Raw genomic sequence first — 17,842 nt, forward strand, 5'->3', positions numbered from 1 at the left:
GTCAAACACCCGCGCGGTAATATCTAATATCGGTAATGTTATGGGCTTCACAGACCAAACGTGGCATGCGCTGTGCACGCCGCGAGGTTTGCGCATCCAGTCAAAACAACAGCGGTGTCCGCTTAATGCGCCGCGGTCGCTGCGGGGCTACTGCGGGAAAATTGGGCGTGGTTTTCAAAACACTCTCCTGTCATTTTGTTGTTGCGCCGGCGGTCAGTCATGCCAAAGTGTCTGTGCCCGGTTCGGTGTCTTGTTTCTGTTGATCGCGCGACAATGCATCAAAGCGCGCAGTGGTCAAAGTTCAACGAAATTCAACTTTGACCGCGGTGCTGGCACAAGCTCCCCGAGAGGCACGCGGTACCGCTCTGGCGCTGCGCTTGCGCTTTGCACGGCGCAGCTCGAAACCGTCCTTGCGCCGCGCAAGCAATAGGAAATAATGGGTTTCAGGGCGCGGCGCACAAGGACAGTTGCGCCTGAATTTTGCTCGGTCGCCAGTCGGCACCGGGAGGACATTTTCCACTTTTCTCCTGCTCCGTCAGTAGCCTGCCTTGAGAGGGTTTTTTTGTGGTTTATCGGTCTCCCAAGAGCAATTTCGCTTTTTTTTTTTGTTTTATACTTAATTTAAAGTTAAACGTGGTTCAGTAGGAAGTTATTCTCGGGTAAGTAATTGTTAAGTTGGTTATTTTAAAAGTTTAAGGTTGTTATCTCTGACCCTGATACTTTAAAAAGTTCCGTTTTAAACGCGTCATACCATAGTGTTTTATTGTACTTTATTATATCAACTAGGCCTATACGTTAATTAATTCACGTAAAAGTTAAATACATAAAAAACATATAAATAAACTGGGCTGGTAGTAAAGGACAGGGTAATAGTGAGTTAGGTAATTATGGGCCCAGCTCAGTAGGTTGTAAAGGTAGAAAAGGGCATACACAGTTTACAGAGGTGGCATCACCTGAAGTGACGGTGTCTCACTGCTATCGGGTGCTTCCAGCTTTAGAGCCAGAGGAGACTGGGGAGGCAGGAGGGTCCTTGGGCACTGAGGAGCCCCCTCCCCTCAGGAAGAGGGAGGTTGTGGTAGTAGGGGATTCAGTTATTAGAGGTGTAGACAGTTATGTGTGCACACGTGATAGAGGGTCCTGTACAGTGTCTTGCCTGCCTGGTGCCCAGGTAGGGGACCTTCTGTGTGCACAGGCTTTTGGCCCCAGCCGGGGTGGATCCAGTGGTCGTGGTGCATGTTGGCACCAATGACATAGGAAAGGGCAGGAAGGCTGTTCTGCAGGATAAATTTATAAAAGTCGCGGATAAGCTTAGAAGCAGAACATCCACGGTGGTATTCTCTGGAATACTTCCCGTGCCACGTGCAAGTCAGGCTAAGTTAGCCGAGATAAGGAGGCTAAAATGGTGGTGTAGGAAAGAGGGTTTAGGTTTATGGGGCACTGGAAGACCTTCTGGAACAGATGGGACCTGTTCAAGCCGGATATGTTGCATCTGAACCATAGGGGAACCAGTGTATTGGGGAGGCGTATGTGTAGAGTACTTGAGGAATGTTTAAACTAGGGACTGGGGGGGGGGGGGGGGCAGGGAGGTTAGTTAAGAATATAGGTGGGGGGAGACGGAAAGCCCCAATAAATATTAAAAGTGGGCACTGTAAAAGGCCTACCCTTTGCGGCCTGTACTTAAATGCTAGGAGTATTAGAAACAATGTTCATGATTTAGAGGCTTTAATTCCATCAGACACTTGCGACATTATAGGAATAACTGAAACATGGATGAGTGACAATGATGGTGATGAATATAATATGGATGGTTATACGTTGTTCCGTAGAGACTGGATGGGCAAGTAGGGAGGTGGTGTTGCAGTATACGTAAAAGAAAACTTGCAGGCAAGGGAGCTCACTGATAAAAATAAAATGCAGAAGCTGTATGGATTAAACTAGATGCTAAAAACTCAAATGGCCTAATTGTCGGGGTTTGTTATAGAGTACCTAATGTAGCTGCCGAGGAAAGCAGAGTGTTATATGACGATATCAGGATTATGAGTAATAAAAATGATGTGGTGGTTGTGGGTGATTTTAATGTACCTGGGATACAGTGGGACACAGTCTCTGGCTCTTCTGTAAATGAACTTGAGATGGTTTTACTCAGTTTGTTAATACCCCTACCAGGGGAGAAGCCCTTCTTGATCTTGTTTTCTCTAATAACCAAGATAGGATTGGAAAGTGAGAGGTTTTAGAACCATTGGACGGTAGTGATCATAACATGATTAAATTTGAGGTTAATTTTAGTGTCTGAAGAGCAAAGTCCAAAAGGAAGACTAACTTTAATGGAATGAGACTGAAACTAGAAACTGTAAACTGGATGGAGTTTAATGGCAAAACAGTTGAAGAGGCATGGGAATTTTTTAAAAGCACATTGTTGCAAGTGCAAGAGGACTTCATGCCTGTTTCCAGCAAAACTAAATCTAGGAAACTGCAGTTAAGGAGCTTTACTAAGGCAATTATGAATAAAGTCAGGAGGAAAAGGGCTCTGTTCCCAAATGGAAAATAACTAATGATTCCAAAATAAAGCAGGAGTATCTAAGTCTACAGGTTGAGTTAAAAAATAACATTAGACTCGCTAAGAGGAATGCAGAAAGGAAGATTGCATTGGAGGCAAAGGATGACAATAAAAGTTTCTTCCAATATTTTAACTCGGAAAGAGCTCTAAAAGCTTAAATCACTAATCTGCAGGATAGTAAGGGTCTTGTAATTGAAAATGAAATTGATATAGTAAAATAATTTAGTGATTACTGTTCACAGTAGAGGACACTAGTAACTTACCACCATTTAGTGCAAATACAGTGTCGTCTATGACCAATATATGTATAGCTGAGGCTGATGTGGTACAAAGCCAACTAAGCTCAAAATAAATAAATCGCAGGGCCCTGATGGCATCTTACCTATAGTTATAAAACAGATGAGGGATATTATTAGCCAACCTTTAACTTTACTGTTCCAGAAATCATTATCTGCTGTTGTGGTACCCTCAGATTGGAAGCATGCTAATATAACGTCCATATTCAAAAAAGGGAATAGAAGACCTCCTCAAGTTGATTTGTCAAATGAGTTTTGTGTCTAAATAGCCTACAGAAGCCTACAGAAGACATGTGGACTCCAGTTTTTCCAATGTCTCACTCCAAACCCATGGGTATTAATACAGAGCCTCTGTATTGCGCTTGCAAGGCTCTTCATTGCTGGGGGGTCTTGTTACCAATCAGGTTTGGGATTGCTGCTGGGTGATCAGGTCCCTTTCTGTGTGCTTGTGTGCCCTACCACTTAAGAACTGAACTCCAGGATGTTTCTACTTTGCAGTCACGACACTTGTAGTTTACCTGGTTCAGTCTGGGGCATTAATTCAGTGCACTGATTTGTCACTTATCTCTTCTGTATGACCACAAATTTTGGTGCCAGTGTTTGTTGATAGAGAGGGTGGGGCTGTTTGCTTAATTATATACTGCTGTCTGCCATGGTTGTGGCTTAATTAGCCAATTTATTTAATAACTAGTAATGTCCACAAACGTCTGCCAATACAGTATATTAGGAGGGCTCAAATGACATGGAAAGTAAAAACATTTAAAAGAAAATATAGACATTTAAAAAAATAAGCTACTGACAAGAAAGAAATGTAATGTTGTAGAAATGATCCAGTTTCTGTTATAGTGTAAGTTACCCCACATGTCCTGTGTAACGAGACACAAAACAAAACCTTCAGTAACATTATGGAGGCTGGGTGACTCAGTTGGTATCACTGTTCCTACATATTTTTTGGGTTGTTTTGCTGAATGTTGCCCCTGCTTCATGCATACAGAGTTTGTGCTTCTTTCCTGAGGCACTGTGATTTCCAGGCCCAGTACAGAAAGGAAGCAGTGAATTAGTGATTGTTAGATGCTTGATATTGATACAAAAAACATAATAGAGAATACAAGCAATGTACTGCAAATTATACAATTATACAACGTTTGCTGAACATACGCATTATATATGAATATATGACTGGGCATGTATGCTTTTAATGTCTTCCTGTCATTACATGATGATGATAATAATAATAATAATAATAATAATAATAATAATAATATATGCTAATTATCATGAATCACAGAGTAATGATGTGGTTACAATGTGATGTTTCTGACAGTACTATGGTTGTGCTTTATTAAGTTACAATGAAACATAAAAAGTCAACATCAATATTGTACATAGATTTGAACTTGCCATGTTAACATTTTTATGAGGCTGATCATACTGAAAAGGATTGCAAAAAAATAAAAATTACCTTAAAAAACAGCCATCCATCCATCCCCAAAGCTGAACCCGTGAAGGACCGGCAACAAATCTGAGCGCGAGCTTTGAATGATGTAGAGAATCATTTCTAATTCCTTTGTGAATAAAGCAAGAAGTAACTGGTAACTGATGAAAGTAACTGGCTTGTATTTCATGAAAAGCAAATTCATTTTACTACCTGGATTGTATTTTGTCGCAGCCAGAGACTACAGGATAGAAAGTGTAGCGAACAGAGAACGTGGCAGCGTTTCCCTCGCAGGACTGTAAGGGCCGCTGTTGGCTATAAGGTGACGAGCTGCGGCGGGATCCATCTGACTCCCTTATTACTGCGGCTCTCTGAGATCCAGGCGCAGTTTGTGTACAGTACCGGGCCATTTCATCAGAAAAGAGTGGAGGAAAGAGCTCAGTGATCGTATATCGCGGGTCTCTATTCGGAAAAGGGATTTAACATTTGCATCGTTATTGCTTTGTAATCAGAGCGCTGATTTGGCAGAATGGTTTTTCATATTTTATAAAACGTCCTTGGGATTTTAATACGAAAACTGAGACGGAGAAATGGCTATCAGGAAAATAACCAGCACTGAAAACGGGCAAGTACTCTGGATAATTTTCCTTTGGTTTTCTTATGTAACCCATGGACAAATGCGATACTCTATTCCGGAGGAGATGGTGAAAGGCTCCGTCATCGGCAATGTCGCTGCGGATTTGGGGATTGACGTTAAAAGGCTGAAAAGCGGCCGAGCTCGGATGGTTGCCGGAGACAGCAGTCGGTACGTGGAGCTGAACACAGACAAAGGAATACTGGTGGTCAATGAGAGAATAGACAGGGAGACGCTGTGTAAGAAAACAAATTTGTGCAGCTTCAATGTTGAAATTATTCTTGAAAATCCAATTCAATTAATTGAAATAACAATAGAAATAATGGATGTGAATGATCATGCGCCAAAATTCCCAAATGAAGAAATAAATATTGAGATCAGTGAGATCGCCTTGCCCGGTGCGCGGTTTTTGCTGGACAGCGCTTATGATCCCGATGTCGGTATTAATACCATACAGAGCTACAGTCTGAAACCGACTGATAACTTCGTACTGAAACAGGAATCTCGTCCTGATGGTACTATATACATTGAGATGATTCTTCAATCCCCCGTAGACAGAGAGAAACAGGAGGACTTATCTCTAACCGTAACTGCTGTAGACGGAGGTCACCCACCAATGTCCGGCGCGATGAAAATAAATGTAAAGGTTTTGGATGCGAATGATAACGCTCCAGTTTTTACGAAAAAGCTCTACAGAGCCACTGTCCTAGAAAACTCACCCAAGCGGACACTAGTGACGACTGTTAGTGCAAGTGATTCGGATAAAGGCGTTAATGGTGAAGTGACATACTCCTTTAGACGTGTGTCTGAAACAGACAGAGGAGTGTTAGAAATTGACGAAAAATCTGGCGACATTTTTGTAAGAGGAAGTATAGATTTTGAACAAAACAAGCGATACGAGCTAAATGTGGAAGCTAGGGATCACGGTGGGTTTACAGATTCTTGTACTGTTATTATTGATATCACTGACGTGAATGATAATATTCCCATTATAACGTTAACATCATTCACTAATCCGGTTTCTGAAGACGCTTTATCTGGAACTACAATTGCAGTCATTAACGTTAAAGATATAGACTCGGGAGAAAATGGTCAGGTGAATTGTATTATATCTGAAGATTCGCCTTTTGTTATTAAATGGTCTACAAGAAATTACTTTACCGTTCAAACAATGAAAATCCTAAACAGAGAAACAGACTCAGAGTATAACGTTACAATAACAGCAACAGACGAAGGCTCACCTCCTCTATCAAGTAACAAGACTTTACATATTAGAGTATCCGATGTGAATGACAATGAACCCGTTTTTGAAAAACGATCCTATGATGTTCGTTTGATGGAAAACAACACACCCGGTGTTTCCATTTTCACTGTAAAAGCGAATGATGCCGACTGCTGCCAGAACGCGCGCGTCTCCTACCTGCTGGAGGACTCGGAGATCAACGGTGTGCCCGCCTCTTCTCTCGTGTCAGTAAATGCCGAAAGCGGGGTAATCCACGCCGTGCATTCTTTCGATTATGAGAAACTTAGAGAATTTCAAGTTAAAGTCAGAGCTCAAGATGCGGGTTCACCTCCATTAAGTGGAAATGCTACAGTTCGCATTTTCATCCAGGACCAGAACGACAACGCGCCTCAGATCCTCTACCCAGTACAGACTGGTGTATCCTCGGTGGCAGAGATGGTGCCTCGTTCGGCTGATGTGGGCTATCTTGTCACTAAAGTGGTGGCCGTCGATGTGGACTCTGGACAGAATGCCTGGCTCTCATATAAACTGCAGAAAGCGTCAGACAGGGCGCTGTTTGAAGTGGGCTCACAAACCGGGGAAATCAGAACTATACGCCCGGTCAGTGATAAAGACGCCATGAAACAAATACTTACTGTTATTGTGGAGGACAACGGACAGCCGTCTCGCTCAGCTACAGTCAACGTTAATGTGATGGTGGCGGACAGCTTCCCTGAAGTACTCTCGGAATTCAGTGACAATACTCACGACAAGGATTACAATGACAACCTGACTTTTTATTTAGTTTTGGCTCTGGCTGTAGTGTCCTTCCTCTTCATTTTATCTTTAGTAGTGATTATATCTGTAAAAATCTATAGATGGAGACAATCACGCATCTTTTATCAGTCCAATCTGCCAGTTATACCGTATTATCCAACACTTTACTCAGACGCCGGAGGTACAGGGACTTTACAGCATATGCACAACTACGAGGTGTATATGACGACTGACTCCAGGAAGAGTGACTGTAAGTTTGTCCGACCGAGCAGTCAGAGCGTTTTAATGGTGGATCCCAAGTCTGTCGAATCAATGGACTTTACGGGGAATGAAAAAAGCATGTTTGATGAGAGAGATTTGGTAAGTTGGAAATTTAATTTTGAATCGTCAATACGTATTTTGCAGCCTTTTACTTAATTCCGTTAAATAGGCCTAATATCATTAATAATGTTTCTTGTGTCGCATCACATTTATAGTTATAATTTTTAAACTCAGCAGTTCCTGACTTTCATCTTATTAGCTGTCATTTTGGTATTATGTCTTACATGTAGATTCCACAAAGTTTATTGCATCCATTTACTAAATTTAGTGAACTGATTTATGGGATTTGTTTGTCTTATGTTGGCATCAAGCATAAAGTCACTGATCTGTTCTGTACAACCTCACATCCTGCTGCCAGTGTTTGGTCTCGGTTGTTTGTTTAATTACACACCTGTGTCAGCCCTGGTTGTGGCTTAATTAGCCGATATTTCTAATAACAGCGATGTCCACAAACTTCTTGTATTACAGTATATTAAGTGGCCTCAAAAGAGATGGAAAATAAAAAAATTTAAAAGATAATATACACGCTATGTAGAAAAAACCCAGAATGGGAATGTTGTAGAAATTGTCCGATTCCTGTTATAGTGTAAGTTATCCCACATGTCCTGTGTAACGAGACACAAAAGAAAACCTTCAGTAAGATTAGAGAGGCCGGGTGACTCAGTTGGTATCACTGTTCCTACATATTTTTTGGGTTTTGGTGCTGAATGTTGCCCCTGCTTCATGCATACAGAGTTTGTGCTTCTTTCCTGAGGCACTGTGATTTCCAGGCCCAGTAAAGAAAGGAAGCAGTGAATTAGTGGTTTTAAGATGCATGATGTTGATACATGACAAGATATTGGAGAATTCAAATAACAAACTGCAAATTATACAATTATACAAGATTTACTGAACGTACCCATTATGTATGAGTGTATGACTGGGCATGTGTGCTGTCATGTTTTCCTGTCATTACATAATAATAATAATAATATGCTAATTATTATGAATCAGAGACTCCTGATGTGGTTACATTGTGATGTTTCTGACAGTACTATGGTTGTGCTTCATTAAATTACAGCAAAACATTTTAAGTCAACTTAATTCTTCTTTTTTCAACTTTGTGTATTAGAATTTCTCTGAGACAGATCTTGTTGAAAAAGCTTACTAAAAAGAAAACTTGCCTAGATCCTACACTATACCCAGAAAATCAGAATCATGAACTTTATTGTCATTATACCAAGGTATAATGAAAATTGTGTGCAGTCCCTTGCAGTACAAAAAAATAACAGAATATTAAGAGCAATAAGATAAAAAATATGTACAAAATATATAACAGAGCAGGTTATTGCACATTGTAAGTTTAAGAAATATCGCACAGATTTATCTCGGTAAGGTATTTCACAGGTTTGTGATAGAGAGCGCACCCTGTCGGTGTTCATTTATAATCCCAACAGCCCTAGAATATGTGCTGTTTTTCAGTCTCTTTGTTTAGGCTTTTATTGACCTGTACCGCCTTCCTGAGGGTAACAGCTGGAGCAGGTGATGTGCCGGCTGGGATGTGTCCTTCAGGATGCTGCAGGTGTTACAGTGGCAGCAGGACCCGTACAGCTCCTCCAAGGAGAGGAGAGTGCAGCCCATGATCTTCTGCGCTGTGTTGATGACCCTCTGGAGTGCTGCCTTTTCTTGAGCCGTGCAGCTGGCAAACCACACTGCGATGCAGTATGTCAGCACACTTTCCACAGAGCGTCTGTAAAACGAGATCAGCAGCTCCTTGGTTAGGGGGTTGTTTTTTGGACCCTCAGGAAGTGGAGTCTCTGCTGTGCCTTCTTGATCAGTGCAGAGGTGTTGGTCTTCCAGGTTAGGTCCTCATTCAGGTGCAGGCCCAAAAACCTGAAGACAGAGACCCTCTCCACACAGTCCCCATTGATGTATATGGGCTGAGGATCAGATCTGTTTCTTCTGAAGTCCACAAATATCTCTTTTCTTTTTGTGGTGTTAAGGACCAGGTTGTTATTTCTGCACCACGATGACAGTTTTTCCACCTCGTCGCTGTATTCAGAGTCTCGCCCTGTGATGAGCCCGACCACTGTCGTGTCTTCTGCGAACTTCTCGATAGAATTGCTTGGGTGTGTGGGGGATGTGATTTCTGACCAATTTCTCAAAACACTTCATAACAATTGGAGTGGGAGCCACTGGCCGGACGTTGTTGAGGCTGCTGATTTTGGTCTGTTTTGGAACAGGGTTGATGGTTGAGGCCTGTGATGCCGTCAGGTCTTGCCTCTTTACTGCAGTTTACTGCCCATAGCATGTGCCTCACATCACACTCCCCCACCCTGAAGGTGTGACTGGTGTTTACCGGTGGATCTGATGTAGTTGGATCTGGTGTTTTTTGTTCAAATTGGGCAGAGAAGCAGTTCAGCTCCTCCGTCAACGCAGCATCACCATCCACAGCCTTAGGTCTGGGTTTGTAGTTTGTGATGTTTTGGACCTCCAGTCACACCTGCCTCCAGTTGTTGCTGTGCAGTCCGTTTTTTCAAAACATTCCTGCAGCTGTGAGGATGCACCTTCAGGCCGCGGTATAACAGTTCTTGATGTGGGGGGGTCTGTTTTCCTGAGGGAGGTGTAAGCTGGTAACATAAACAGGGATATGTGGACCAACTGGCCCAGAGTAGGTGTTGGTATAGCCCTGTATCCCTGTTTAATTAAGAGTAGACCTTGTCCAGAAGACTTTTCCCACGTGTGGCCCAGTTCACGTGTTGGTGAAATTTGGGAAACGCTGCTTTTAAGTCCATGTGGTTAAAGTCACCCGTTATTATGTGCGCTGCCTCCGGATATTTATTCAGCTGGGTGCTAATAGTGCCCATCCCAAAAAGAAGAATACTTTCACAAATAGTTTAGAATGTACAATTCTAGTCTATGAATATTAAAACACAAAACTGAAATCCATTCATCACCAAAGTTGAACCCCAGAAGGATTTGGAACAAATCTGTGCGCAAGCTTTGAAGGAAGTAGAGAATCATTTATAGTTTCTTTGTGGATAAGGCAACAAGTAACTGGTAATTGAGCAAAGCAACTGCATGCCTTATATTCGATGAATGGCAAATAAATTTTAGTACCTAGACAATACTTTATTGTAGACTACTGGATAGAAAATATTGCCTTATCAAGAGGCTGCCAGCGTTTCCCTCGCAGGACTGTAAGGGCCGCTGTTGGCTATAAGGTGACGAGCTGCGGCGGGATCCATCTGACTCCCTTATTACTGCGGCTCTCTGAGATCCAGGCGCAGTTTGTGTACAGTACCGCGCCATTTCATCAGAAAAGGGTGGAGGAAAGAGCTCAGTGATCGTATATCGCGAATCTCTATTCGGAAAAGGGATTTTAACATCGCCTTGGTTTCTGCATTATTTTCGGAGACCTGATTTGACGGGATGGTTTTTCACGTTTTATAAAATGTCCTTGGGATTTTAATACGAAAACTGAGACGGAGGAAATGAGTATCAGAAAAATCCCCACCAGTGTTAATGGGAAAGTGCGACTCTGGATAGCTTTTCTTTGGTTTTGTTATGTAGCTCATGGACAAATGCGATACTCTATTCCGGAGGAGATGGTGAAAGGCTCCGTCATCGGCAATGTTGCTGCGGATTTGGGAATCGACGTTAAAAGGCTGAAAAGCGGCCGAGCTCGGATCGCTGCCGGAGACAGCAGTCGGTACGTGGAGCTGAACACAGACAAAGGAATACTGGTGGTTAATGAGAGAATAGACAGGGAGACAATGTGTAAGAAAATGACACTGTGTAGCTTCAGTATTGAAATTATTCTTGAAAATCCAATTCAGTTAATTGAAGTAGAAATAGAAATACTGGATATAAACGATCATGCTCCAACATTTCCGAACGATGAAATAAACATTGAGATCAGTGAATCGGCGCTGCACGGTGCGCGGTTTATGCTGGACAGCGCTTATGATCCCGATGTCGGTATTAATACCATACAGAGCTACAGTCTGAAACCGACTGATAACTTCGTATTAAAACAGGAGACCCGTTCTGATGGTACTAGATATATTGAGATGATGCTACAGTCTCCCGTAGACAGAGAGAAACAGGAGGATTTGTCTCTAACATTAACTGCTATAGACGGAGGTCACCCACCGAGGTCCGGTGCGGTTAAAATAAATGTAAAGGTTTTTGATGTGAATGATAACGCTCCGGTTTTTACGAAGAAGCTTTACAGAGCCACAGTCTTAGAAAACTCAATCAAGGGGACACTTGTGACAACAGTTAGTGCAAGTGATTTGGATAAAGGCGTTAATGGTGAAGTGACATACGCCTTTAGACAGATGTCTGAAACAGAAAGAGGAGTGTTTGAAATTGACGAAAAATCGGGCAACATTTATGTAAGAGGAAGTATAGATTTTGAAAAAGATAAGCGATACGAGATAAATGTTGACGCTAGGGATCACGGTGGGTTTACAGATTCTTGTGCTGTTATTATTGATATCACTGATGTAAATGATAACATTCCTATTATAACGTTAACATCATTCACTAATCCGGTTTCTGAAGACGCTTTACCTGGAACTACAATTGCAGTTATTAACGTTAAAGATTTAGACTCGGGAGAAAATGGTCAGGTGAATTGCATTATATCTGGAGATTCTCCTTTTGCAATTAAATGGTCAATAAAGAATTACTTCACCGTTCAAACAATTAAAATGCTAAATAGAGAAACAGATTCAGAGTTTAACGTTACAATAACAGCTACAGACGAAGGGTCACCTCCTCTCTCAAGTAACAAGACATTACATATTAGAGTGTCCGATGTTAATGATAATGCACCGGTTTTTGAACGACCATCCTATGATGTTCGTTTGATAGAAAACAACACACCCGGTGTTTCCATTTTTACTGTAAAAGCGAATGATGCCGACTGCTGCCAGAACGCGCGCGTCTCCTACCTGCTGGAGGACTCGGAGGTCAACGGTGTGCCCGCCTCTTCTCTCGTGTCAGTAAATGCCGAAAGCGGGGTAATCCACGCCGTGCATTCTTTCGATTATGAGAAACTTAGAGAATTTCAAGTTAAAGTCAGAGCTCAGGATGCGGGCTCACCTCCATTAAGTGGAAATGCTACAGTCCGTATTATCATCCAGGACCAGAACGACAACGCGCCTCAGATCCTCTACCCAATACAGACTGGTGGCTCCTTGGTGGCTGAGATGGTGCCTCGTTCAGCTGATGTGGGCTATCTTGTCACTAAAGTGGTGGCCGTCGATGTGGACTCTGGACAGAATGCCTGGCTCTCATATAAACTGCAGAAAGCGATAGACAGGGCGTTGTTTGAAGTGGGCTCACAAACCGGGGAGATCAGAACTATTCGCCCGGTCAGTGATAAAGACGCCATGAAACAAAGGCTTACTGTTATTGTAGAGGACAACGGACAGCCGTCTCGCTCAGCTACAGTCAACGTTAATGTGATGGTGGCGGACAGCTTCCCTGAAGTACTCTCGGAATTCAGTGACAATACTCACGACAAGGATTACAATGACAACCTCACTTTTTATTTAGTTCTGGCTTTGGCTGTAGTGTCCTTCCTCTTCATTTTATCGTTAGTAGTGATTATATCCCTGAAAATCTATAGATGGAGACAATCACGCATCTTTTATCAGTCCAATCTGCCAGTTATACCGTATTATCCAACACTTTACTCAGACGCCGGAGGTACAGGAACTTTGCCGCATGCGTACAACTACGAGGTGTGTATGACAACAGACTCCAGGAAAAGCGACTTTAAATTAGTCGGACCAAGCAGTCAAAATGCGTTCATCATGGATCCCAGTTATGCAGAGACAATGGCGCTTGGAAAGGATGAAAAAACTTTACTGGCTGTGTCTGATATCGTAAGTAGGCAAATTTTAATCGTTCATTATATTATTTTTTTCTTTCTTTTGTTGTTTCGTATTTCACGTATTGTGTGCGTATTTCACGTATGTCACGTATAAGTTCTCTATTTGAATTGTTTTTTTCGTTCAATTTGTAGTGTATCATTTGGCTACTAGTATGTAATATTACTTATCATGTGATATTTAATATGCTGTCATTTTCCAGTGAGTATTCACGTTCCCTTTCCGATTAATGTCTAAATATGACATTATTAAATGTTTAAAACAAGAATGTAGGTTTGGTTCCAACATTGATACGGACTAAATCGGCCCGAATCCGCATCTAATGAAAACGCACCGAACTCCCACAGTATTGGTAGGGGGATGTCCCAATGTCCATATCCAAATATATGCTCTTGCATTAGGACCGTATTTATTTAAACTGAGTTATTATCGTCACATTTTCTCCAGGAAGATATTGTCTTTGTTGTGATGTAGCCCATCTACCCATACATACGCGCTAGGGCTCAGGGTCCTTCACTTAATTTGGCCCACATACTTTCCCTATGCATCCATAATGTTTATTGTTATTATTACTATTATTATTATTATTATTATTATTATTGTAGTACTTTGTAGTAGTTGTTGTTGATGTTGTAATAATTATATATGTTATACAAAATTTTGTTTTTTATATAAACACACCTGGCATCAGGTTTATAACTGTGTTGAAAGGAGAAAAGGCCCATTATGTCGTACCTATAAGAATGGGTTTATACAATTAATCTTTGGTGAAATAATTTGGTGGGCTTAAGTAAAGCAAAAAAATAAAACCTGAAAAGTTTTTGAAGATAGAAAATCTACACCACTTCCAACACAGAATGTGAGGTTTGAATAAATAATCGAGTTCATGCACTGTAGATTAATCATTCAGAATATGCATGGAGACAACAGAAGACTTAATATCTAGTAGGATGTTGGCTTGTGTTATACAGTGCAGTGAAAAAGTAAGTCCTCCTTCCTCCTGAGGGCTTCAGGCAGCTCTTCTGATCTTGGCATTTCGGTACCATCTGCTTAAGCAACTAGGACCAAATAAAAGGTTAGTTGTTTATGTAAGATGTAAACGAAGATAGTGTCTAATAATGACCTTATAATTTGTGGCTGATTTGGTGCATTGGATTCTAAGTTATAGGATATATATAATGTAGTTATAAATAGGCTGATAGGGATGTACTCACCATGAGAAATTAGAATTTTTGTTCATTTTGATTGTATAAATAGTCATTAATATCAGTCAAAAAATGTTGAAATTAAAAAATAAACATATACAATACTTTTACTCATTCTCAGCACTGTATATTACAATTTTAATCCAGTTCTCTGGTTGAGTTCAGTCCAGAAATATGTATCATGTGTGCCTTGAGAAGGACTGACATCCTGTCCAACCCCTGTCTCGTACCCCATACAGTCTGTAATTATACAGCCTTAAAGAGTATAATTAAAAACGAAATACATTAAATAATATGGTAATGTGTTATTCAGCTGACTTCACGAATATCTTCTGAGAAGGGAGGAACTGGTATATAATGTATCATTAACCCAAACAATTGTTGACTATAGCTGCACTGTATTCGTTACAGCATAGGATCTTAGTGTAGACGTTGTTTCGCAGAGCGCGCGGCAGCGTTTCTCACACAGGTCTGTAAGGGCCGCTGTTGGTTAAGGACGAGAGCAGCTGCTGGGTAAATTTCAATAGCACTTCCCATATTACAGTGTCTCGCATGCAGACATAGACGCGGGATGCAGCAAATCCAGGGAGGAGGAAACAGCTCGAACCATCTCGGATATTTTGCATTTCTTTTAAGAAAAAAGACATGTTAGGGAATACATTTTAATATTAGCTGTGTTATTAGTCTGTTCTTGTATTTGCTGTGTCATATGAAGTTATAGGATTTGAAAAAAAAAATCTACGTTTTACTGCGCAAGACGTAAATGGAGAAAATGGCTTTCGGAAGAAAACACAGCACTACGAAAGAGCAAATACTATTCTGGATTATTCTCCTTTTATTGTGGTTTGTAGCTCATGGACAAATGCGATACTCTGTTCAGGAGGAGATGGTGAAAGCCTCCGTCATCGGCAATGTCGCTGCGGATTTGGGGATTGACGTTAAAAGGCTGAAAAGCGGCCGAGCTCGGATCGTTGCCGGAGACAGCAGTCGGTACGTGGAGCTGAACACAGACAAAGGAATACTGGTGGTCAATGAGAGAATAGACAGGGAGGTGTTGTGTAAGAAAACAGCAGTGTGCAGTTTCAGTATTGAAATTATTCTAGAAAATCCAATTCAGTTATTTGAAGTGGAAATAGAAATAATGGATATGAACGATCACGCCCCGAAATTTCCTAAAGATGAAATAAATATTGAGATCAGTGAGGCGGCGCTGCCCGGTGCGCGGTTTTTGCTGGACAGCGCTTATGATCCCGATGTCGGTATTAATGCCATACAGAGCTACAGTCTGAAACCGACTGATAACTTTGTATTCAAACAGGAGACCCGTCCTGATGGTAGTAAATATATTGAGATGATGCTACAATCCCCCGTAGACAGAGAGAAACAGGAGGACTTGTCTCTAACATTAACTGCTATAGACGGAGGTCACCCACCAATGTCCGGCGTGATGAAAATAAATGTAAAGGTTTTGGACGCGAATGATAACGCTCCGGTTTTTACGAAAAAGCTCTACAGAGCCAATGTCTTAGAAAACTCACCTAAGGAGACGCTTGTAACAACAGTTAGTGCAACTGATTCGGATACAGGCGTTAATGGTGAAGTGACATATTCCTTCAGACAGATGTCCGACACAGACAGTGGAGTGTTTGAAATCGACGAAAAATCAGGCAAAATTGTTTTAAGAGGAAGTGTAGATTTTGAAAAAGATAAGAGATATGAGATAAATGTGGAAGCGAGAGATCACGGTGGGTTTACAGATTCTTGTGCTGTTATTATTGACATCACTGACGTGAATGACAACATTCCCATTATAACGTTAACATCATTCACTAATCCAGTTTCTGAAGACGCTTCACCCGGAACTACTATTGCAGTTATTAACGTTAAAGATATAGACTCGGGAGAAAATGGTCAGGTGAATTGCATTATATCTGAAGATTCTCCTTTTGCAATTAAATGGTCTATAAAGAATTACTTCACCGTTCAAACAATGAAAATGCTAAACAGAGAAACAGACTCAGAGTATAACGTTACAATAACAGCTACAGATGTAGGCTCACCTCCTCTCTCAAGTAAAAAGACTTTACATATTAGAGTATCCGATGTTAACGATAATGCACCAGTATTTGAACGACCATCCTATGATGTTCGTTTGATAGAAAACAACACACCCGGTGTTTCCATTTTTACTGTAAAAGCGAATGATGCCGACTGCTGCCAGAACGCGCGCGTCTCCTACCTGCTGGAGGACTCGGAGGTCAACGGTGTGCCCGCCTCTTCTCTCGTGTCAGTAAATGCCGAAAGCGGGGTAATCCACGCCGTGCATTCTTTCGATTATGAGAAACTTAGAGAATTTCAAGTTAAAGTCAGAGCTCAGGATGCGGGCTCACCTCCATTAAGTGGAAATGCTACAGTTCGCATTATCATCCAGGACCAGAACGACAACGCGCCTCAGATCCTCTACCCAGTACAGACTGGTGGCTCCTCGGTGGCTGAGATGGTGCCTCGTTCAGCTGATGTGGGCTATCTTGTCACTAAAGTGGTGGCCGTCGATGTGGACTCTGGACAGAATGCCTGGCTCTCATATAAACTGCAGAAAGCGATAGACAGGGCGTTGTTTGAAGTGGGCTCACAAACCGGGGAGATCAGAACTATTCGCCCGGTCAGTGATAAAGACGCCATGAAACAAAGGCTTACTGTTATTGTAGAGGACAACGGACAGCCGTCTCGCTCAGCTACAGTCAACGTTAATGTGATGGTGGCGGACAGCTTCCCTGAAGTACTCTCGGAATTCAGTGACAATACTCACGACAAGGATTACAATGACAACCTCACTTTTTATTTAGTTCTGGCTTTGGCTGTAGTGTCCTTCCTCTTCATTTTATCGTTAGTAGTGATTATATCCCTGAAAATCTATAGATGGAGACAATCACGCATCTTTTATCAGTCCAATCTGCCAGTTATACCGTATTATCCAACACTTTACTCAGACGCCGGAGGTACAGGAACTTTGCCGCATGCGTACAACTACGAGGTGTGTATGACAACAGACTCCAGGAAAAGCGACTTTAAATTAGTCGGACCAAGCAGTCAAAATGCGTTCATCATGGATCCCAGTTATGCAGAGACAATGGCGCTTGGAAAGGATGAAAAAACTTTACTGGCTGTGTCTGATATCGTAAGTAGGCAAATTTTAATCGTTCATTATATTATTTTTTTCTTTCTTTTGTTGTTTCGTATTTCACGTATTGTGTGCGTATTTCACGTATGTCACGTATAAGTTCTCTATTTGAATTGTTTTTTTCGTTCAATTTGTAGTGTATCATTTGGCTTCTAGTATGTAATATTACTTATCATGTGATATTTAATATGCTGTCATTTTCCAGTGAGTATTCACGTTCCCTTTCCGATTAATGTCTAAATATGACATTATTAAATGTTTAAAACAAGAATGTAGGTTTGGTTCCAACATTGATACGGACTAAATCGGCCCGAATCCGCATCTAATGA

General features: G+C 41.5%; 2 protein-coding genes across 43 annotated transcripts in view; both read left to right on the forward strand.

Moving 5' to 3' along the window:
* The window catches only part of LOC111836071 (protocadherin gamma-A11-like), a 187,780-nt gene that overhangs the window by 136,335 nt on the left and 33,603 nt on the right, over positions 1-17,842 (forward strand). The window contains exon 1 of one of the 42 annotated variants that reach the window (XM_072701971.1): positions 4,415-7,281. The exons of 38 other annotated variants lie outside the window; for them this stretch is intronic. In XM_072701971.1, the coding sequence (XP_072558072.1) occupies positions 4,879-7,281 (2,403 nt within the window). In that variant the 5' untranslated portion in view covers positions 4,415-4,878. Of the gene's footprint in view, positions 1-4,414; positions 7,282-14,735; positions 17,511-17,842 lie in introns of those variants that run through there. 3 more of the 42 variants (XM_072701952.1, XM_072701958.1, XM_072701936.1) reach the window with 3 other exon arrangements.
* Positions 10,223-13,634, forward strand: LOC140579731 (protocadherin gamma-A11-like). Its single transcript, XM_072702408.1, has one exon. The coding sequence runs from the start codon at positions 10,716-10,718 to the stop codon at positions 13,221-13,223; it is 2,508 nt and encodes an 835-aa protein (XP_072558509.1). The 5' UTR covers positions 10,223-10,715; the 3' UTR covers positions 13,224-13,634.

This window comes from Paramormyrops kingsleyae, chromosome 18 (genome assembly GCF_048594095.1).
Source record: "Paramormyrops kingsleyae isolate MSU_618 chromosome 18, PKINGS_0.4, whole genome shotgun sequence".
In the NCBI taxonomy this organism is placed as follows: Eukaryota; Metazoa; Chordata; class Actinopteri; order Osteoglossiformes; family Mormyridae; genus Paramormyrops; species Paramormyrops kingsleyae.

What these genes read in the sequence shown, in the direction of transcription:
- LOC140579731 (XM_072702408.1), top strand. Translation starts at nt 10,716, where the DNA reads ATGAGTATCAGAAAAATCCCCACCAGTGTTAATGGGAAAGTGCGACTC.